The following is a 24,865-nucleotide window of genomic DNA, read 5'->3' as shown; positions in this document are numbered from 1 at the left end:
GAATGTACCCGGTTGCCAGGAAAATCGTATGCGGAGACGGCGAGGGACATTGAAAGAAAGCTCCTTAAGTGGCTGGACTCTGAAGAAGCAAGGTCGGTCGAAGAGGTCAAGGAACTAATGGCCATGGAAAAGTTTATGTCCGTGCTCTCTCCTGAGATCAGGATGAGGGTAAAGGAGGCGGACATAAAGGACCTGAGGGCCGCAGCCGACCGGGCCGACATGCTAGAAGAAGCCCTACGCCCACGCCGAGAGGGACAGCACCGACCGCCCGCATACGTCGGAAACGATAGGAGTTATAGAAGGACGGATGGATGGAGGACAGGAGCGAGTTCTCCCAAGTCCCATTTCTCAAGTTGGAACACCCGAGGAACAAAAGGTGCTGTAGCGCCAATAGGGGAGAACCAAGCTGAGAGCTCGGGAACTGTTACTGCAGGGAAAGAAACGACAAGTGAGGCGGGAAAGACACAGGGTGTGACGGTCTCTGGAGGCAGTGCTAAGGCGAGCGGTGGCGGATGGTCTCCGCCGAGGGGCCGCTGCTACAACTGCGGAATACCCGGACACGTCGCGCGGGAATGCAGACGCCCTAAGCAGCGGGGACACGTTGCTTTAGTGATGTTCGAGGACCAGAGGGCCGAGGGAGTGCGGGATGAACCCGTGCTGAATGGGGAGAAGAAAGTTCACCCATTCATGTGTCAAGGAACCGTAAGGATGGGGGTCGCAGACCCCATCCCCGTGAAGATGCTAAGAGACACCGGGGCTGACTTTACCCTGGTAAGTGAAACCCTGTTCCCCGAGGGTTACGAAAGTACCAGTGTGGGGGTGGCTAGTGTGACCACTGTGGGAGGCCCAGTGAGGATGCCCCTACACCAGGTAACTTTAGATTCCGAATATGGCTGCCAGACCCTAGAGGTGGGAGTCTGTACATCAATGCCCAAGATGGAGGCGCAGGTCATCTTGGGGAATGACGCGTGTGGAGGGTATGTCCTTCCGCATCTCGTGAAAGGCGAAGAGTGCCCAGAACAACACGAGGAGACAGGCGAAGATTCGAACGTCTGTGGGGACGAGAAGGGAATCGCACCGGTGGCGATCCCAGTTTGTACTGTGAGGCCGAGACAACGCGAAGAACAAGGAGGTTGCGGATCTGATGGGGCTGAGGAGTCGACTGACAGCCTGGGAACAGATCACCTCTACGTAGGACCCAGAGAACGAGTGGAGGGCGAGAGTAGCCCGGATGGTGTGTTGCAGGTGACACTCACCAGTTCTCCAGGGGTAAACCGCACTCGTCTCGGAGAGTTACAGCAGGAGGAGTTCCCCGAATTGGTTAGTAAGGCCGAAGGAGGACGTGTGGGTCCTGAGAAGGCTTACTTTCCATTTATCTATATTATATATGCCATGCTGTTCATGATGAAGGAACGATGGACGTCAGGAGCAACCGTGGGAACGGTGAATAAATATGTCCAGAAGTTCAAAGAACGTCTCACTAGAGCGAGGAAACTGGCTAGGAAACTCCTGAAGAAGGCGCAACGCAAGATGTCGGAGTGGTACGACAGGGGAGCTGCGCAGAGGAAGTTTCAGGCCGGATCCAAAGTAATGGTTGTGCTGCCAGGTAAAGGAAGAGCGACCAAGACGCGGTTCAAGAGACCGTACCGAGTGCTGCGACGGTTGGGTCCAGTGTCGTACGAGATTGGGAAGCCGGATGGACCCCGGAAGAAACAGATGTGTCGCATGGACCGCCTGAGACCTTTCTTCACTGTGGAAGGAAGAGCCGCCAAGCAGGACGGAACGTATACCCGAGAAACCCAGCGGAAGACGGGTCTGAGTGTACCGAGGGACCGAGAACTCCCGGAGGAGGAAAGTAAGTGGTCCAGGGCGGACGGCACCAGTCTCACCCGCACTGAGAGTCTGACAAGGATCAAGGTCAAGCACATCAAGGGGAAGGACAACGTAGTAGCGGATGCCCTATCCCGCATCCACTAACCAGACATGACTCTTATTTTAAGGGGAGGGGTATGTGACGGAGTTCCCCCCCTTATAATTCTCCCACGCCTGCAGTAAGAGTCATGTCTGCTTTTCCCAAGCGTTCTCTACGTTGCAGGCTACAATCTGATATATGGGAGAGAGTGAAGTGTTCTCGGAGACCCGAGAAATTTGTGAAATAGTAATATTTTGGCCTGTGGTATAGGCCCTTTAGGGAGCCAAGATGGCGCTGGCTTCTCTGATCTCCCGCCAAAACCGTGTGACGTCAGTGGCACCGGATTGGTCACCGACAGCAATGTGGCACCGGGAGCCAATGAAAACCTCCCGTGGCGAAAGTGACGTCACGAAGGAAGGGGGTCCGGCCAGCGCGCCGGGCTGGCGCCAGCAGTCAGACACGACACGTCATAGAGGTCGGACGTGCGACGAGTGGTCCTGTCTGTCGGACAGCTGTTTCCCACTACCGTGGATTTACGCGTCATCGGAAGTTCGCCAGTACTCTGAGAAGTCTTCCCTAGTTCATGTGTTGAACCAGAAGAGGGAATTGACGGTTATTTGAGCAACAAGTGCTCCAGTCAGGGACTGTGCCAGTAGCAGTGAAGCCGTGCAGTGACGTAGGTTGACGTCTGTGGCAATTCACCAGTTCGTGACAGCGTAGTGGCTGACAGAGCCACTGGGTAGCTGAGGAAGAGAGGACTATTTGGGGAACCGGACGACTGTAGCTGAGACGTAGGCGACAGCCGTTGCTGGGAGAAGACGACGGCCAGGAGACCGACTCCAACCTTCAAGAAGTCAAGGAGGAGGACGGACCTGCAGTGAGGAGGCACGGAGACGACGCGCTAAACGGTGGGACGACGAGAGGCTCTGGTAGGACACGACGACGTATAGTGTGGGGGCGTTCCCGACACGAGGACCAGGAGCTACATCTCGACTCTCATCGGAGGATAGGGTGAAGTGGGTGGTTCTAGTTCCCTCCCCATTCCCCTTTAGTTAGCTATATTATTTGGCTATATTATCTAGCCTGAAGATTTTATATGTCGTGAGCAAGTCTCACCTATGTCACGATAAAGCACCAGTGTGCTAGACAGTACTATCAAGAGTACTTGTAATATTCATGTTGATTATTGGTGTGTACAGGCACCAGGAACCAGTGATAAATTTACTGTGTTGTGTACATCTTTCTATAGATTTTTGATATGAACATATAGTGGTGAATTATATATAATATTATGCCAGTATTCGGAGGTTAGGCTATGTGCCCAGAAACTATTTATTTTCCATGTATTGATGATTGATTTATATACCATATATATGTCTATGTTCATTCAGTGAATAATCATTTGCGAGTACAGTGAATTATTGCGTTATCGCCCACGAGAGAAAGTACTGAAAACTCCCGTATTAATATTTCATAATATATTGTTGGATAAATAACAGTGTAAGACCATTACAGTGAATCATTGTAGAATTGATTGTAGAAAAGACTGTTTGAGCCTGAGTACAGTGTAACTAAGTAATTCGGTTTATTTGTGCCAATATCGAGTGTGCGAGTTTCTAGTAATATTGGAGAATTTAAAGAAACCGCGCGCGTGAATCTAGCAAACAAGCAAATTTCGCGCGGAGAGTCCATTGCGATCAGCTGTTCTTGACACTTGATGAGGAGGGGGAGGTGTTGCCACCTAATGATCGCGGACTATTCGTGGGAACTTCCGGCCGCGTCAGGATTTGCTGATTTATGTGTTGTTGTTTGGCTTTGTGACATCTTTCATACATTTTAAGTAAAATACAAAACTATCTTAGTGTTTTTATCATTCCCTCCATTGATCTTGTGGCTATATTATATTGGTAAACATAGAGTGATAACAATAAGTACCTGCCTGATTCCTGATCTTTGAGTGTGACCTTGCCAAGGCTACCACTGAATACACCAGTCCACTGAGGGTGTTACTGGCCACCTTAAACACCAGTTGGCGATCTTGTGTTTAACCGTAGAGCCCTATTGTTGGGGAGGGCACACGACGGTCGATGTGATCGAGTCGTGTTCTCACTCTTTCTTAATAAGAGGCCGTTAAGATTGACTGGGAGACTCTCCTGGCGTGCAGTGGCGCCGTGAGGATCGAGGGAAGACCCGCAGGGCTACGGTGAGTTACCGTGAGCATAACTATTGCTCACCCCAGAGTAAGGGTAGAGAATAATAGAGAGGTGAAACCCCCAACAATATATATATATATATACATATATATATATATATATACATATATATATATATATATATATATATATATATATATATATATATATATATATATATATATATATATATATATATATATATATATTAATTATTAAATATGACCGAAAAAGTAAGATTAATAATTCTAACACGAATTTTCTCAATCTTTCGTACATTTCTTTTCACTGTTGCAGGTAATTCAAAAATCAATTCTCCAAAATTCATTATTATTTCTAGTCTGACGCGACACGAGCGCGTTTCGTAAAACTTATTACATTTTCAAAGACTTTAGTTTACAAATACACAACTGAATAGAACTTACACATCTTCGATTTCGTTTATATCTACATTTGAGTGAGGTGGGTGGGGTGAGGTGGCATTAATAGGGTATTAATTTCATCAACACAAGACAGAACAAGAGGTGGCATTAATAGGGTATTAATTTCATCAACACAAGACAGAACAAGAGGTGGCATTAATAGGGTATTAATTTCATCAACACAAGACAGAACACGAAACAATGGGTATTGAAATGGAAGTGATTGTAGAAAGCCTATTGGTCCATATTTCTTGATGCTTCTATATTGGAGCGGAGTCTTGAGGTGGGTAGAATATAGTTGTGCATTAATTGGCTGTTGATTGCTGGTGTTGACTTCTTAATGTGTAGTGCCTCACAAACGTCAAGCCGCCTGCTATCGCTGTATCTATCGATGATTTCTGTGTTGTTTACTAGGATTTCTCTGGCGATGGTTTGGTTGTGGAAAGAGATTATATGTTCCTTAATGGAGTCCTGTTGCTTATGCATCGTTAAACGCCTAGAAAGAGATGTTGTTGTCTTGCCTATATAATGGGTTTTTTGGAGCTTACAGTCCCCAAGTGGGCATTTGAAGGCATAGACGACGTTGGTCTCTTTTAAAGCGTTCTGCTTTGTGTCTGGAGAGTTTCTCATGAGTAGGCTGGCCGTTTTTCTGGTTTTATAGTAAATCGTCAGTTGTATCCTCTGATTTTTGTCTGTAGGGATAACGTTTCTATTAACAATATCTTTCAGGACCCTTTCCTCTGTTTTATGAGCTGTGGAAAAGAAGTTCCTGTAAAATAGTCTAATAGGGGGTATAGGTGTTGTGTTAGTTGTCTCTTCAGAGGTTGCATGGCGTTTCACTTTCCTTCTTATGATGTCTTCGACGAAACCATTGGAGAAGCAGTTGTTGACAAGGACCTGCCTTACCCTACGTTGTCCTAGTCAACAACGGCTTCTCCAATGGTTTCGTCGAAGACATCATAAGAAGGAAAGTGAAACGCCATGCAACCTCTGAAGAGACAACTAACACAACACCTATACCCCCTATTAGACTATTTTACAGGAACTTCTTTTCCACAGCTCATAAAACAGAGGAAAGGGTCCTGAAAGATATTGTTAATAGAAACGTTATCCCTACAGACAAAAATCAGAGGATACAACTGACGATTTACTATAAAACCAGAAAAACGGCCAGCCTACTCATGAGAAACTCTCCAGACACAAATCAGAACGCTTTAAAAGAGACCAACGTCGTCTATGCCTTCAAATGCCCACTTGGGGACTGTAAGCTCCAAAAAAAACAGTATATAGGCAAGACAACAACATCTCTTTCTAGGCGTTTAACGATGCATAAACAACAGGGCTCCATTAAGGAACATATAATCTCTTCCCACAACCAAACCATCGCCAGAGAAATCCTAGTAAAAACACAGAAATCATCGATAGATACAGCGATAGCAGGCGGCTTGACGTTTGCGAGGCACTACACATTAAGAAGTCAACACCAGCAATCAACAGCCAATTAATGCACAACTATATTCTACCCACCTCAAGACTCCGCTCCAATATAGAAGCATCAAGAAATATGGACCAATAGGCTTTCTACAATCACTTCCATTTCAATACCCATTGTTTCGTGTTCTGTCTTGTGTTGATGAAATTAATACCCTATTAATGCCACCTCTTGTTCTGTCTTGTGTTGATGAAATTAATACCCTATTAATGCCACCTCTTGTTCTGTCTTGTGTTGATGAAATTAATACCCTATTAATGCCACCTCACCCCATCCACCTCACTCAAATGTAGATATAAACGAAATCGAAGATGTGTAAGTTCTATTCAGTTGTGTATTTGTAAACTAAAGTCTTTGAAAATGAAATAAGTTTTACGAAACGCGCTCGTGTCGCGTCAGACTAGAAATAATAATGAATTTTGGAGAATTGATTTTTGAATTACCTCCAACAGTGAAAAGAAATGTACGAAAGATTGAGAAAATTCGTGTTAGAATTATTAATCTTACTTTTTCGATCATATTTATTAATATATGTCTACAGGAAAGACTGCTACCAAAATATACAAATATATATATATATATATATATATATATATATATATATATATATATATATATATATATATATATATATATATATATATATATATATATATATATATATATAATATATGTCGTACTTAGAAGCCAGAACGCACTTCTCAGCCTACCATGCAAGGCCTGATTTGCCTAATAAGCAAAGTTTTCCTGAATTAATATATTTTCTCTAATTTTTTTCTTATGAAATGATAAAGCTACCCATTTCATTATGTATGAGGTCAATTTTTTTTTTATTGGAGTTAAAATTAACGTAGATATATGACCGAACCTAACCAACCCTACCTAAACTAACCTAACCTATCTTTATAGGTTAGGTTAGGTTAGGTAGCCGAAAAAGTTAGGTTAGGTAGTCGAAAAACAATTAATTCATGAAAACTTGGCTTATTAGGCAAATCGGGCCTTGCATAGTAGGCTGAGAAGTGCGTTCTGGCTACTAGGTACGACATTATATATATATATATATATGTCGTACCTAGTAGCCAGAACGCACTTCTCAGCCTAATATGCAAGACCAAATTTGCCTAATAAGCCAAGTTTTCCTCAATTAATATATTTTCTCTAATTTTTTTCTTATGAAATGATAAAGCTACCAATTTCATTATGTATGATGTCAATTTTTTTTATTGGAGTTAAAATTAACGTAGATATATGACCAAACCTAACCAACCCTACCTAACCTAACCTAACCTATCTTTATAGGTTAGGTTAGGTTAGGTAGCCGAAAAAGTTAAGTTAGGTTAGGTTAGGTAGGTTAGGTAGTCGAAAAACAATTAATTCATGAAAACTTGGCTTACTAGGCAAATTTGGCCTTGCATAGTAGGCTGAGAAGTGAGTTCTGGCTACTAGGTACGACATATATATATATATATATATATATATATATATATATATATATATGTCGTACCTAGTAGCCAGAACGCACTTCTCGGCCTACTATGCAAAGCCCGATTTGCCTAATAAGCCAAGTTTTCATGAAGTAATATATTTTCTCTACTTTTTTTCTTATGAAATGATAAAGCTACCCATTTCATTATGTATGAGATCAATTTTTTTTTATTGGAGTTAAAATTTACGTAGATATATGACCGAACCTAACCAACCCTACCTAACCTAACCTAGCCTATCTTAATAGGTTAGGTTAGGTTAGGTAGCCAAAAAAGTTAGGTTAGGTTAGGTTAGGTAGGTTAGGTAGTCGAAAAACAATTAATTCAAGAAAACTTGGCTTATTAGGCAAATCGGGCCTTGCATAGTAGGCAGAGAAGTGCGTTCTGGCTACTAGGTACGACATATATATATATATATATATATATATATATATATATATATATATATATATATATATATATATATATATATATATGTCGTACCTAGTAGCCAGAACGCACTGCTCAGCCTACTATGCAAGGCCCAATTTGCCTAATAAGCCAAGTTTTCATGAATTAATCGTTTTTCGACTACCTAACCTACCTAACCTAACCTAACCTAACTTTTTCGGCTACCTAACCTAACCTAACCTATTAAGATAGGTTAGGTAGGGTTGGTTAGGTTCGGTCATATATCTACATTAATTTTAACTCAAATAAAAAAAAAATGACCTCATACATAATGAAATGGGTAGCTTTATCATTTCATAAGAAAAAAATTAGAGAAAAAATTTCCATTAGTTAATTAGAGAAAAACTTTCCATTAATTCAGGAAAACTTGGCTTATTAGGCAAATCAGGCCTTGCATAGTAGGCCGAGAAGTGCGTTCTGGCTACTAGGTACGACATATATATATATATATATATATATATATATATATATATATATATATATATATATATATATATATATATATATATATATATATATATATATATTCCCTTCCCTCTACCCTTTTGTACATTCATGCTACAGTATGGATCTTAAGCTACTTTTTGGGGAACATGAAATTGACTCGCGAGAAGGCGTCCAACAGGGTGACCCCCTCGCTCCTCTCCTTTTCTGCTTAGTCATCAAACAAGTCACAGAGGTCCTGTCCAGCGAGCTTAACATCTGGTTCTTGGATGATGGTACCCTAGCTGGTTCCCAAGACTCCCTCCTGGAGGACATCAGAAAAATCCAGGAGCAAGGTGCAGTTTTAGGCCTCACCCTGAACCCTTCTAAATGTGAAATAATATGTTCCAACCAGGGCATCGTAGAGAGAATAGAGGGTCTTCTGCCAAATATCCATAAAACTAAACCTGAAGACAGCACACTCCTAGGAGCTCCCCTGGGGTTGAAAGCCATCGATGAGGTCCTTGATAAGAAAATCGCCGACCTTAAGAGGATGGATGGGAGGATTGAGGATATTGATGCTCATGATGCACTCTACCTCATCACCAGATGTCTGTCCCTCCCCAGGTTAACCTACTTTCTGAGGTGTTCACCATCTTACAGTAGCCAAAAACTAAGTGAGTATGACCGGTTACTGAAATCAATGCTAGAAAAAGCCCTTAACCTCTCTCTCGATGACCTACAGTGGAAACAAGCCTCTCTTCCCGTAAGACTTGGGGGCCTCGGAGTTCGAACAGCAACGCAAATCGCTGTTCCAGCCTTCCTGTCCTCCTTATCAGCATCGGACGACCTTGTGAAGGAAATTCTACCTGCCCACTTACATCAGCTGGCAGGTGTACATGATCCCAATTTTACACGCTGTGCCACAGAGTGGGCCTCTCGTGCAGGCCAATCACCTCAACCACCATCCCCAAAATCCCACAAGCAATCCAGCTGGGATGGTCCCATTGTAGACCAAGTTGCTGCAGAGTGCCTGGGTGCTGCAACAACACAACACGACATTGCTCGCCTCACAGCAGTAGCAGCACCACATGCAGGGGATTTCCTGTTAGCAACCCCAATGTCGGCAACTGGCACGCGTCTCACACCACACGCCCTCCGAATTGCTGTGGCCCTCCGCCTTGCTGCCCCAATCCACACCAGATATAGGTGTATTTGCGGCGAGGTGGTGGCTGACAGGTACGGTCACCATGGCCTACTCTGCCAAAGCACAGGGGGATGGCACTCGAGGCACAGCGAAGTTAACGACATCATCAAGAGGAGCCTCACCACAGCTGGATGCCCAGCTGAAAGAGAGCCCCGTTACCTAACGCCCCGTAACTCTGATGCTCTTATTGGTCGCCCAGATGGTATCACAGTGAACCCCTGGAAGAATGGCAAGCAGTTGGTATGGGACTACACGTGCGTATCAACCCTGGCTAACACCTACATTAACCTCAGTGTTGCACAACCAGGTGGCGCTGCCACCCACAGGGAAGCAGCCAAATCCCGTAAGTATAGAGAACTGGATCACCACTACAATTTTGTCCCCATTGCTTCTGAGACGCTCGGCGCCTTGGGTAAAAGTGCTACCAGTTTTTTGAAGGAACTGGGTTCTAGGCTCATTGAAACAACAAGGGACCCGAGAGCTGCAAGCTTTCTTTTCCAGCGCCTCAGTGTGGCGATACAGAGGGGAAATGCGCACTGCATCCAGGGTTCCTGCCCGCCATCTGAGGAGCTGGAGGAACTCGACAACCTATGACAACCATCTTTGTAACCTATATGTAACTCCTTTTTTGTAACAAAGTTCAAATAAAGTAAATATATATGTGTACATACAAAAGAATGGGGGTGGTAGGAGAAGATAATATTAGTGTTCAGTGAGAAACCACAAGGTCTCCTCTGAATACTTTTTATTTTCTTCTCCGAGGCTATGGGTCCCCACATTGGCACCAGAGGTGGTACCCTCACATATATATTTTATATATATATATATATATATATATATATATATATATATATATATATATATATATATATATATATATATATATATATATATATATATATTATATATATATATATATATATATATATATATATATATATAACTGAAAACTCACACCCCAGAAGTGACTCGAACCCATACTCCCAGAAGCAACGCAACTGGTATGTACAAGACGCCTTAATCCACTTGACCATCACGACCGGACTAATGAGGTGATAGCCGAGGCTATTTGAACCACCCCACCGCCGGCACTCGGATAGTTATCTTGGGCATAGCATTTTACCAAATCACCTCATTCTTTGGGGCACACGTGAGGAACACAAATGCGAACAAGCCTGAATGGTCCCCAGGACAATATGCAACTGAAAACTCACACCCCAGAAGTGACTCGAACCCATACTCCCAGAAGCAACGCAACTGGTATGTACAAGACGCCTTAATCCACTTGACCATCACGACCGGACTAATGAGGTGATAGCCGAGGCTATTTGAACCACCCCACCGCCGGCACTCGGATAGTTATCTTGGGCATAGCATTTTACCAAATCACCTCATTCTTTGGGGCACACGTGAGGAACACAAATGCGAACAAGCCTGAATGGTCCCCAGGACAATATGCAACTGAAAACTCACACCCCAGAAGTGACTCGAACCCATACTCCCAGAAGCAACGCAACTGGTATGTACAAGACGCCTTAATCCACTTGACCATCACGACCGGACTAATGAGGTGATAGCCGAGGCTATATTGTCCTGGGGACCATTCAGGCTTGTTCGCATTTGTGTTATTCACGTGTGCCCCAAAGAATGAGGTGATTTGGTAAAATGCTATGCCCAAGATAACTATCCGAGTGCCGGCGGTGGGGTGGTTCAAATAGCCTCGGCTATCACCTCATTAGTCCGGTCGTGATGGTCAAGTGGATTAAGGCGTCTTGTACATACCAGTTGCGTTGCTTCTGGGAGTATGGGTTCGAGTCACTTCTGGGGTGTGAGTTTTCAGTTGCATATTGTCCTGGGGACCATTCAGGCTTGTTCGCATTTGTGTTCCTCACGTGTGCCCCAAAGAATGAGGTGATTTGGTAAAATGCTATGCCCAAGATAACTATCCGAGTGCCGGCCGTGGGGTGGTTCAAATAGCCTCGGCTATCACCTCATTAGTCCGGTCGTGATGGTCAAGTGGATTAAGGCGTCTTGTACATACCAGTTGCGTTGCTTCTGGGAGTATGGGTTCGAGTCACTTCTGGGGTGTGAGTTTTCAGTTGCATATTGTCCTGGGGACCATTCAGGCTTGTTCGCATTTGTGTTCCTCACGTGTGCCCCAAAGAATGAGGTGATTTGGTAAAATGCTATGCCCAAGATAACTATCCGAGTGCCGGCGGTGGGGTGGTTCAAATAGCCTCGGCTATCACCTCATTTTGTCCGGTCGTGATGGTCAAGTGGATTAAGGCGTCTTGTACATACCAGTTGCGTTGCTTCTGGGAGTATGGGTTCGAGTCACTTCTGGGGTGTGAGTTTTCAGTTGCATATTGTCCTGGGGACCATTCAGGCTTGTTCGCATTTGTGTTCCTCACGTGTGCCCCAAAGAATGAGGTGATTTGGTAAAATGCTATGCCCAAGATAACTATCCGAGTGCCGGCGGTGGGGTGGTTCAAATAGCCTCGGCTATCACCTCATTAGTCCGGTCGTGATGGTCAAGTGGATTAAGGCGTCTTGTACATACCAGTTGCGTTGCTTCTGGGAGTATGGGTTCGAGTCACTTCTGGGGTGTGAGTTTTCAGTTGCATATTGTCCTGGGGACCATTCAGGCTTGTTCGCATTTGCGTTCCTCACGTGTGCCCCAAAGAATGAGGTGATTTGGTAAAATGCTATGCCCAAGATTACTATCCGAGTGCCGGCGGTGGGGTGGTTCAAATAGCCTCGGCTATCACCTCATTTTGTCCGGTCGTGATGGTCAAGTGGATTCAGGCGTCTTGTACATACCAGTTGCGTTGCTTCTGGGAGTATGGGTTCGAGTCACTTCTGGGGTGTGAGTTTTCAGTTGCATATTGTCCTGGGGACCATTCAGGCTTGTTCGCATTTGTGTTCCTCACGTGTGCCCCAAAGAATGAGGTGATTTGGTAAAATGCTATGCCCAAGATTACTATCCGAGTGCCGGCGGTGGGGTGGTTCAAATAGCCTCGGCTATCACCTCATTTTGTCCGGTCGTGATGGTCAAGTGGATTAAGGCGTCTTGTACATACCAGTTGCGTTGCTTCTGGGAGTATGGGTTCGAGTCACTTCTGGGGTGTGAGTTTTCAGTTGCATATTGTCCTGGGGACCATTCAGGCTTGTTCGCATTTGTGTTCCTCACGTGTGCCCCAAAGAATGAGGTGATTTGGTAAAATGCTATGCCCAAGATTACTATCCGAGTGCCGGCGGTGGGGTGGTTCAAATAGCCTCGGCTATCACTTCATTTTTTCCGGTCGTGATGGTCAAGTGGATTAAGGTGTCTTGTACATACCAGTTGCGTTGCTTCTGGGAGTATGGGTTCGAGTCACTTCTGGGGTGTGAGTTTTCAGTTGCATATTGTCCTGGGGACCATTCAGGCTTGTTCGCATTTGTGTTCCTCGCGTGTGCCCCTAAGAATGAGGTGATTTGGTAAAATGCTATGCCCAAGATTACTATCCGAGTGCCGGCGGTGGGGTGGTTCAAATAGCCTCGGCTATCACCTCATTTTGTCCGGTCGTGATGGTCAAGTGGATTAAGGCGTCTTGTACATACCAGTTGCGTTGCTTCTGGGAGTATGGGTTCGAGTCACTTCTGGGGTGTGAGTTTTCAGTTATATATATATATATATATATATATATATATATATATATATATATATATATATATATATATATATATATATATATTGTGACGATAATCTCTTTCAAGAGAGATTGAGCCTGCTCTTCCCTATATCATTCACGTCATGTTACAAGTACAAGATACTATATTGAAGATACGTCCACCAGTATCGCCAAACGTTTTGCCCAGGAAGCAAAGCGTACCTTGCACCACCCGACACGCCGACCCAGCCCGCCGTCAACGAGCAAACTACCCATTCTCCGCCTGCCTGCTCCTGATTGGCTGGTGTGTCGCCGACCGCACCTGCACCTGCACTCACCCCCACCCTCCCCCTACCTGAGTCGATGTCTGGGCCAGCTCATGCCGTATTCCTCAGAATATCTCTGTGCTCTTAGGAGTTGACATCTCTCTCTGGTAGACTAAGCCCTGGCTGTCGTGTACTAAGGGAGGTGGCAGCTTTAGCCAGTATTCTCAGCACCTGATTATTATAATTATTGTCTTGCACTTCATTTTATTTTAGAGTAAATTTTACATTCATTAATTATTCATGTTATGTTTGTTGACTTGTTTTGAATTTTACGTAAGCCAAGGGATTGTCTTTGTTCATATCTTGTTTTCTAAAGTAATTAAAATTTCATTGTTTATATTTTGTGTTTTGTGTGTCTTCCCATTACCTTACCACAGACAAACAGGCAAGCAGTCTCTTTTTTTTTGTAAATGTGACAAGGCATTGCCACCTGCAAAAGATCTTCCTCCCTGGAAGACCAGCCCGTCCTGCCTGGAAGACCAGCCCGTCCTGCCTGGAAGATCAGCCCATTCTGCCTGGAAGATCAGCCCATCCTGACTGGAAGAACAGCCCATCCTGCCTGGAAGATCAACCCATCCTGACTGGAAGATCAGCCCATCCTGCCGGGAAGATCAACCCATCCTGCCTGGAAGATCAGCCCATCCTGCCTGGAAGATCAGCCCATCCTGCCTGGATGACCAGCTCATCCTCCCTGGAAGATCAGCCCATTCTCTCTGGAAGACCAGCCCATCCTCCCTGGAAGACCAGCCCATCCTCCCTAGAAGACCAGCCCATCCTCCCTAGAAGACCAGCCCATCCTTCCTGGAAGACCAACCCATCCTCCCTGGAAGACCAGCCTATCCTCCCTAGAAGACCAGCCCGTCCTGCCTGTAAGACCAGCCCGTCCTGCCTGTAAGACCAGCCCGTCCTGCCTGTAAGACCAGCCCGTCCTGCCTGTAAGACCAGCCCGTCCTGCCTGGAAGACCAGCCCGTCCTGCCTGGAAGACTAGCCCGTCCTGCCTGGAAGACCAGCCCGTCCTGCCTGGAAGACCAGCCCGTCCTGCCTGGAAGACCAGCCCGTCCTGCCTGGAAGACCAGCCCGTCCTGCCTGGAAGACCAGCCCGTCCTGCCTGGAAGACCAGCCCGTCCTGCCTGGAAGACCAGCCCGTCCTGCCTGGAAGACCAGCCCGTCCTGCCTGGAAGACCAGCCCGTCCTGCCTGGAAGACCAGCCCGTCCTGCCTGGAAGACCAGCCCGTCCTGCCTGGAAGACCAGCCCGTCCTGCCTGGAAGATCAGCCCGTCCTGCCTGTAAGACCAGCCCGTCCTGCCTGGAAGACCATTCCGAACCTAAGCCAATCGAGGCCCAACGAATAGAAAACGTAACAGCCCGTCAAGTTAGCATATTGTTATGATTTATAGTGCATCTTATTTTGACGTTGGCGATTTATAATTGGTTATAAATTTTGTGATCATATTTTGTAAGATTTGGTATTAATACAATTGCTTTTTTATAAACATTTTAACGAAATATAAGTTACATTTTATTGTTTTATAAGAAAGTATAAAATTATTCAAGTTCATTAGAATAACATTTATTCTAATTGTGTCCAAAGGCAATGTGAATATTTATTGCTATGTAAATCAGCATTTACATAGCAATAAATAGTAAAGTGATTCATTAATACTGAACTTGTGTGATGTAACAACCCTTATTACTCACAACCTTGACAGACACACAAGCAGCGGTTGTGAGTGTAGCGGGAGAGCCACAGTCGCTACAAATATCCCAAAATGCAGAGCATTTCTCCTCTCAAGTAAAACTCTAAATAATATCTATTAAGCGAATATTTAGCCGAGCAAAATGAGAGAAATGCTTCATCATTTAATTAATCGATCACTTAAAAAAAATTCAAAATAATAATTTTTACGAAAATTACGAAAAAGAGCAAGATTTACTTTGTCCCGCAAGCTTTTGTAAATTCTTGCAGTACCCGGACACAGGCTTGCGTAGCCCCGGTGTTCGGCTGTGTTCCACTGCGTGGGAATAGACCTTAAACACACGCTTCAAGTTCCTAGTGTCTGTGGAAGTGAAGATAAACAGAGTCATTACCATCCCTCCTGACGCTTGGCGGGGGCCTGGGTGTTGGTGAAGCAGGGGGCGTCTGGCAGGGCAGCGGATGGGCCGCTGAAGGGGTCAGTGTGGGGCGGGGGGCGCGCCACACAACTGCTGCTCTCCCTGCAACAGTAATACAATAGTTAATCCCGCTCCAAGCAGGTACTGGCAGACAACACTCTCCAAGCTGGTACTGGCAGACAACACTCTCCAAGCAGGTACTGGCAGACAACACTCTCCAAGCTGGTACTGGCACACAACACTCTCCAAGCTGGTACTGGCAGACAACAAACACTCTCCAAGCTGGTACTGGCACACAACAAACACTCTCCAAGCAGGTACTGGCACACAACACTCTCCACGCTGGTACTGGCAGACAACACTCTCCAAGCTGGTACTGGCAGACAACACTCTCCAAGCTGGTACTGGCAGACAACACTCTCCAAGCTGGTACTGGCACACAACAAACACTCTCCAAGCAGGTACTGGCACACAACAAACACTCTCCAAGCTGGTACTGGCACACAACACTCTCCAAGCTGGTACTGGCAGACAACAAACACTCTCCAAGCAGGTACTGGCACACAACAAACACTCTCCAAGCAGGTACTGGCACACAACAAACACTCTCCAAGCAGGTACTGGCACACAACAAACACTCTCCAAGCAGGTACTGGCACACAACAAACACTCTCCAAGCAGGTACTGGCACACAACAAACACTCTCCAAGCAGGTACTGGCACACAACAAACACTCTCCAAGCTGGTACTGGCAGACAACAAACACTCTCCAAGCAGGTACTGGCACACAACAAACACTCTCCAAGCAGGTACTGGCACACAACAAACACTCTCCAAGCAGGTACTGGCACACAACACTCTCCAAGCTGGTACTGGCACACAACAAACACTCTCCAAGCAGGTACTGGCACACAACACTCTCCAAGCTGGTACTGGCACACAACAAACACTCTCCAAGCAGGTACTGGCACACAACACTCTCCAAGCAGGTACTGGCACACAACACTCTCCAAGCTGGTACTGGCACACAACACTCTCCAAGCTGGTACTGGCACACAACACTCTCCAAGCTGGTACTGGCACACAACACTCTCCAAGCAGGTACTGGCACACAACACTCTCCAAGCTGGTACTGGCACACAACAAACACTCTCCAAGCAGGTACTGGCACACAACACTCTCCAAGCTGGTACTGGCACACAACACTCTCCAAGCTGGTACTGGCAGACAACACTCTCCAAGCTGGTACTGGCAGACAACACTCTCCAAGCTGGTACTGGCACACAACAAACACTCTCCAAGCAGGTACTGGCACACAACACTCTCCAAGCTGGTACTGGCACACAACAAACACTCTCCAAGCAGGTACAGGCACACAAAACTCTCCAAGCTGGTACTGGCAGACAACACTCTCCAAGCAGGTACTGGCACACAACAAACACTCTCCAAGCAGGTACTGGCACACAACACTCTCTAAGCTGGTACTGGCACACAACAAACACTCTCCAAGCAGGTACTGGCACACAACACTCTCCAAGCTGGTACTGGCACACAACACTCTTCAAGCTGGTACTAGCATACAACACTCTCCAAGCTGGTACTGGCACACAACACTCTCCAAACTGGTACTGGCACACAACACTCTCCAAGCAGGTACTGGAGACCCTAGGAGCACTAACCTCACAGCCCAGTAGGGAGTCCCTAAAGGCATGACAGAATCGTCCACGGTCCACGACCAGGCGTTGGTGTCCAAGTCGAAGCGTCCACCGACCCAAAAGTCAGTTGTCAGCCCTGCAACACCATATATTATTAACAATACTTATTGTGTATCGTTCTGTGTCAAGAGTGTGTAGTGGGCTATGTGTCATCATCATTGTGCACAATGTACGATATATATATATCGTACATTATCATATATATATATATATATATATATATATATATATATATATATATATATATATATATATATATATATATATATATATATATATATATATATATATATATATATATATATTGTTAAATATGACCGAAAAAGTAAGATTAATAATTCTAACACGAATTTTCTCTATCTTTCTTACGTTTCTTTTCACTGTTGATGGTAATTCAAAGATCAATTCTCCAAAATTCATTTTTATTTCTAGTCTGACGCGACACTTGAGCGCGTTTCGTAAAACTTATTACATTTTCAAAGACTTTAGTTTACAAACACACAACTGAAACTGAATAGAGCTTACACATCTTTCGAGTTTTTATACCTACATTTGGGTGAAGTGACATGTTCCAATAGTTTTGGATGAGGTGAAAATAAACTTTTAACACAAGACAGAACACGAAACAATGAAATACAAACTGGTATTAAAAGTAGGTAACTGCAGACGGCCTATTTTTATTGGCCCATATTTCTTGATGCTTCTATATTGGAGCGGAGTCTTGAAGTGGGTAGAATATAGTTGTGCATTAATTGACTGTTGATTGCTGGTGTTGACTTCTTGATGTGTAGTGCCTCGCAGACGTCGAGCCGCCTGCTATCGCTGTATCTATCGATGATTTCTGTGTTGTTTGCTAAGATTTCTCTGGTGATGGTTTGGTTGTGGGAAGAGGCTATATGTTCCTTAATGGAGCCCTGTTGCTTATGCATCGTTAAACGCCTGGAAAGAGATGTTGTTGTCTTGCCTATATACAGAGTTTTTTGAGTCTTACAATCCCCAAGAGGGCATCTGAAGGCATAGACGACGTTAGTCTCTTTTAAAGCGTTCTGTTTTGTGTCTGGAGAGTTTCTCATGAGTAGGCTGGCCGTTTTTCTGGTTTTATAGTAAATCGTCAGTTGTATCCTCTGATTTTTGTCTGTAGGGATAACGTTTCTATTAACAATATCTTTCAGGACCCTTTCCTCCGTTTTATGAGCTGTGGAAAAGAAGTTCCTGTAAAATAGTCTAATAGGGGGTATAGGTGTTGTGTTAGTTGTCTCTTCAGAGGTTGCATGGCTTTTCACTTTCCTTCTTATGATGTCTTCGACGAAACCATTGGAGAAGCCGTTATTGACTAGGACCTGCCTTACCCTACAGAGTTCTTCGTCGACTTGCTTCCATTCTGAGCTGTGGCTGAGAGCACGGTCGACATATGCGTTAACAACACTCCTCTTGTACCCGTCTGGGCAGTCGCTGTTGGCATTTAGGCACATTCCTATGTTTGTTTCCTTAGTGTAGACTGCAGTGTGGAAACCTCCGCCCTTTTCCATGACTGTTACATCTAGAAAGGGCAGCTTCCCATCCTTTTCCATCTCGTAAGTGAAACGCAGCACGGAACTCTGCTCAAATGCCTCCTTCACCTCCTGCAGATGTCTGACATCAGGTACCTGTGTAAAAATGTCGTCAACATACCTGCAGTATATGGCCGGTTTCAAGTTCATGTCGACTAAGACTTTTTGCTCGATGGTACCCATGTAGAAGTTTGCAAACAGGACACCTAGGGGAGAACCCATGGCGACCCCATCTACTTGCTTATACATGTGCCCATCCGGGCTCAAGAAGGGTGCCTCTTTAGTACAAGCTTGGAGTAGTTTCCTCAGAATATTTTCTGGTATGTCAAGAGGAGTACAGGCTGGATCACGATACACTCTGTCGGCTATCATTCCGATTGTCTCGTCCACAGGTACGTTGGTAAACAGCGATTCTACGTCCAACGAGGCTCTTATCCCTGTGGCCCGTGTGCCCCGCAGCAAGTCAACAAATTCCTTTGGAGACTTCAGGCTGAAGGCGCAAGGAACATAAGGAGTCAGCAGGCCGTTGAGTCGCTTCGCCAGTCTGTACGTGGCGCCTTCAGCCTGAAGTCTCCAAAGGAATTTGTTGACTTACTGCGGGGCACACGGGCCACAGGGATAAGAGCCTCGTTGGACGTAGAATCGCTGTTTACCAACGTACCTGTGGACGAGACAATCGGAATGATAGCCGACAGAGTGTATCGTGATCCAGCCTGTACTCCTCTTGACATACCAGAAAATATTCTGAGGAAACTACTCCAAGCTTGTACTAAAGAGGCACCCTTCTTGAGCCCGGATGGGCACATGTATAAGCAAGTAGATGGGGTCGCCATGGGTTCTCCCCTTGGTGTCCTGTTTGCAAACTTCTACATGGGTACCATCGAGCAAAAAGTCTTAGTCGACATGAACTTGAAACCGGCCATATACTGCAGGTATGTTGACGACATTTTTACACAGGTACCTGATGTCAGACATCTGCAGGAGCTGAAGGAGGCATTTGAGCAGAGTTCCGTGCTGCGTTTCACTTACGAGATGGAAAAGGATGGGAAGCTGCCCTTTCTAGATGTAACAGTCATGGAAAAGGGCGGAGGTTTCCACACTGCAGTCTACACTAAGGAAACAAACATAGGAATGTGCCTAAATGCCAACAGCGACTGCCCAGACAGGTACAAGAGGAGTGTTGTTAACGCATATGTCGACCGTGCTCTCAGCCACAGCTCAGAATGGAAGCAAGTCGATGAAGAACTCTGTAGGGTAAGGCAGGTCCTAGTCAATAACGGCTTCTCCAATGGTTTCGTCGAAGACATCATAAGAAGGAAAGTGAAAAGCCATGCAACCTCTGAAGAGACAACTAACACAACACCTATACCCCCTATTAGACTATTTTACAGGAACTTCTTTTCCACAGCTCATAAAACGGAGGAAAGGGTCCTGAAAGACATTGTTAATAGAAACGTTATCCCTACAGACAAAAATCAGAGGATACAACTGACGATTTACTATAAAACCAGAAAAACGGCCAGCCTACTCATGAGAAACTCTCCAGACACAAAACAGAACGCTTTAAAAGAGACTAACGTCGTCTATGCCTTCAAATGCCCACTTGGGGACTGTAAGCTCCAAAAAACCCAGTATATAGGCAAGACAACAACATCTCTTTCTAGGCGTTTAACGATGCATAAGCAACAGGGCTCCATTAAGGAACATATAATCTCTTCCCACATCCAAACCATCGCCAGAGAAATCCTAGTAAACAACACAGAAATCATCGATAGATACAGCGATAGCAGGCGGCTTGACGTTTGCGAGGCACTACACATCAAGAAGTCAACACCAGCAATCAACAGCCAATTATTGCACAACTATATTCTACCCACCTCAAGACTCCGCTCCAATATAGAAACATCAAGAAATATGGACCAATAGGCTTTCTACAAACACTTCTATTCAATATCCATTGTTTCGTGTTCTGTCTTGTGTTGATGAAATTAATACCCTATTAATACCCTTGTTCTGTCTTGTGTTGATGAAATTAATACCCTATTAATACCACATTTTGTTCTGTCTTGTGTTAATGCCACATCACCCCTTCCACCTCACTCAAATGTAGATATAAAATCGGAGATACGTAAGTTCTATCCAGTTGTGTATTTGTGAACCAAAGTCTTTGAAAATGTAATAAGTTTTACGAAACGCGCCCGTGTCGCGTCAGACTAGAAATAAACATGAATTTTGGAGAATTGATTTTTGATTTACCTCCAACAGTGAAGCGAAATGTACGAAAGATTGAGAAAATTCGTGTTAGAATTATTAATCTTTCTTTTTCGGTCATATTTAATAATATATATATATATATATATATATATATATATATATATATATATATATATATATATATATATATATATATATATATATATATATATATATATATGTCGTACCTAGTAGCCAGAACGCACTTCTCAGCCTATTATGCAAGGCCCGATTTGCCTAATAAGCCAAGTTTTCATGAATTATTTGTTTTTGACTACCTAACCTAACCTAACCTAACTTTTTCTGCCACCTAACCTAACCTAACCTATTAAGATAGGTTAGGCTAGGTTAGGTAGGGTTGGTTAGGTTTGGTCATATATCTACGTTAATTTTAGCTCCTATAAAAAAAAATTTACCTCATACATAATGAAATGGGTAGCTTTATCATTTCATAAGAAAAAAATTAGAGAAAATATATTAATTCAGGAAAACTTGGCTTATTAGGCAAATCGGGCCTTGCATAGTAGGCTGAGAAGTGCGTTCTGGCTACTAGGTACGACATATATATATATATATTTTAGGTCAGGTGAATACAAATGGATCGAACACATGGGGTCAGGTGTTAACAATGGGTATACATAAGGGTAAAGATTAATGCATAAAGGAGAAAAGCTAAGGATCAGAAGGCTAAATAGGGTACATACAAAGATTAATCAAGCGTAGTGGACGTTGTTAGTCGAGCAGTGTGTTCTATGTTGGCGTCTTCACGTTCTGGTCTTGTTCTTACTCTCATGGTGGGTAGAGTGAATAGTTCCTTAATTTGAATATTTATGGTAAGTTGTTCTATTTTTATGTGGATTGCTTCGAGAATTTGTAGTCTTCTTACATCTAGGGTTTTGTTTATTATACAAGTGTTTTTACACTTGTAAAACACTTGTCAACATTTCTCATGTCAGGGTGATATCATGGCTTTGTCTCATGTGATTCCTAGGGTCACCGGATTGAAGATGACAGGTCAAACGCCTCGTCAGCTTGATTGACGTCATACCTCTGTACTTAGATTGAAGGTTACATTCTTCATAGGGGCAAGTGTACATGTATACAACGTTTGACAGCTGTAAAGGGTTCTCCGTCGGCGTCGAGCTGTTTTTGATAAGGAGGTCGGTAGTCTTCTTGGTTTTATAGAATATGATCAGGTCAATGTTTTGGTTTGGAGTAATGCTTTTTACTCATTTACGGATTATGTCTTTCATTATTCTTTCTTTTTTTTTATGTTCACGGTGCATGGTTGATTTGTAATATAATTTTATTGGAGGTGTTGTGGTTTCTGTTCAAGGTTCAGGATTGTACCATCCGTCCAGGTGTCTTCTTATAGCAGCGTTTATTTCCGTGTTGCTATATCCGTTGTTCACCAATACCTGAGTTATTCTTTCAAACTCTCTACTCACGTTGGTTGATTCGGAGCAGTGTGTAAGCGCTCGACGAATATAAGCATTGAGAACACTGGCTTTGTATCTTTGGGGGCACTCACTACTACCGTTCAGGCATAATCCTATGTTGGTAGGTTTAGTATATACGCTGGTGCTTCAAGAGGTTCCTGTTTTTGTTATTAGTACATCCAAGAATGGCAGCCTTATTTTCACTATTTTCATGTGTAAATCGGAGTACTGATTTACTCCGACTCCGACTGATTTAATCCGGAGTACTGACTCTAGATGACTTTTTAGATCAATTAGTTCGTCTGAGTCTTTTACTATGACGAATATGTCATCTACATAACGGCAGTATACAACTGGTTTTTGTCTGCTACTGAAGATTCTGACTTCGATGGCTCCCATATAAAAATTACCAAATAACACTCCTAAGGGGGAGCCCATTGCTACTCCGTCTATTGTATGGCATGTATAAGACATGTATCTTAGCTAGATACATGTCCCTTTGTGGACTGATGAAAGGAGCTTCCTTTGTACATGCCTCGAGAAGACTCTTCAAGTGTGGCTCGGGTATGTCTAATTTGGGGGTGCTCTCGTCTCTGTATACTCTGTCCAGTATCATTTCTATGGTTGTGTCGACTGGGACGTTGGTAAATAGGGATTCGACGTCCAGGGAAGCAATGATTCCATCGGGCTGAGTAGTTTTGATGAATTTTAGGAAATCTGCTGATTATTGTAGACTATAGTTGCTTGCGGTGTATGGAGTTAGGAGTTAGTTAAGTCTTTTTGCCAGGTGATAGGTTGGAGTTGGTATTTGGCTGATTATTGGGCTTGGTGGGTTACCTGGTTTGTGTGTCTTAACATTGCCATAAGCATATCCTAAGCCATAGTCGCCTTGGAGTTTAGTGAAATGAACACTTCCTTTCATTGCGTTGATTGCAGTAATAGTTTTGTTCACTTTGCGTTTAAGGTCTTCCACAGTGTTCCTCGTGATTCGTTGAAATTTAGTGTCATCACTAGGGATGTCGCTAATATATATATATATATATATATATATATATATATATATATATATATATATATATATATATATATATATATATATATATATATATATATATATATATATATATACATACAGATATGTACTTTTGTATGTAACATTAATAATTGCGTAACTAGCTTCACAAAATTGTCACTTGCTTAGCTAAACGAACTATGGGTTCAGTTCATGAAGCCATATGTGCCTCTGTAACCCTTTCCATCACTGCACCCAGGATGGGTATGGGGTGCATAATATTGGAAGAAATGGAAAATTGTTGTAGTCTAATATTGTAACTATATAGCATGGAAGGGATATAGGGGAAAAGGAGATGGGATAGGAGGAAGGGGTGAAAGGACGGTGCCCACCAACTTGGACCATCGGGGTGTTGAACACCGTTGTTCTACGTACATTACACAGGAGTACGTTCTGGAGCCCTTCATACACTACCCTTTATACCAATGATAAGTTTGCTCTCTACAGTAAATACCACTTGCCTCATACTCCTCATATTCAGTACAGTTTTGTATAAACCTTTTTTTTTAATTATCATTCATTATTCTACAAACATTACATATTTTTCAATATTCAATATAAACTTGAATATACAAGAGAACTTAAACGAGCTGTGAATTAGTTAAAAATAATTTCGTAATGACAATGCGTCACCAGAGAGAATACTCACGTGAGTCCCTCAGGTACACCACAAGATGTCCGAACTCTGATAAGTTGTCAAACTTGACCAAGTCCCCATAGATGACCCGGCAGAACTGTCTCGCTTCTGACCACGACACCTGTGATGGAGAGGACACACCTGAAACACACACCTGTGATGGAGAGGACACACCTGAAACAGACACCTGTGATGGAGAGGACACACCTGAAACAGACACCTGTGATGGAGAGGACACACCTGAAACAGACACCTGTGATGGAGAGGACACACCTGAAACAGACACCTGTGATGGAGAGGACACACCTGAAACAGACACCTGTGATGGAGAGGACACACCTGAAACAGACAACTGTGATGGAGAAGACACACCTGAAACAGACACCTGTGATGGAGAGGACACACCTGAAACAGACACCTGTGATGGAGAGGACACACCTGAAACAGACACCTGTGATGGAGAGGACACACCTGAAACAGACACCTGTGATGGAGAGGACACACCTGAAACAGACACCTGTGATGGAG

General features: G+C 43.9%; 1 protein-coding gene across 1 annotated transcript in view; it reads right to left on the bottom strand.

Moving 5' to 3' along the window:
• Positions 1–24,865, bottom strand: part of LOC123748439 (uncharacterized) — a 102,130-nt gene that overhangs the window by 5,606 nt on the left and 71,659 nt on the right. Inside the window, exons 6-8 of the mRNA XM_069309400.1 lie at positions 24,350–24,458; positions 17,351–17,462; positions 15,648–15,773 (exon numbers count right to left, since the gene is read on the bottom strand). Of these exons, the coding sequence (XP_069165501.1) occupies positions 15,648–15,773; positions 17,351–17,462; positions 24,350–24,458 (347 nt within the window). The remainder of the gene's footprint in view (positions 1–15,647; positions 15,774–17,350; positions 17,463–24,349; positions 24,459–24,865) is intronic.

Source organism: Procambarus clarkii, chromosome 65 (genome assembly GCF_040958095.1).
Source record: "Procambarus clarkii isolate CNS0578487 chromosome 65, FALCON_Pclarkii_2.0, whole genome shotgun sequence".
Lineage (NCBI taxonomy): Eukaryota > Metazoa > Arthropoda > Malacostraca > Decapoda > Cambaridae > Procambarus > Procambarus clarkii.
Note: the sequence above shows the minus strand (reverse complement) of the source record. Positions and strands in the feature narration are given on the sequence as shown.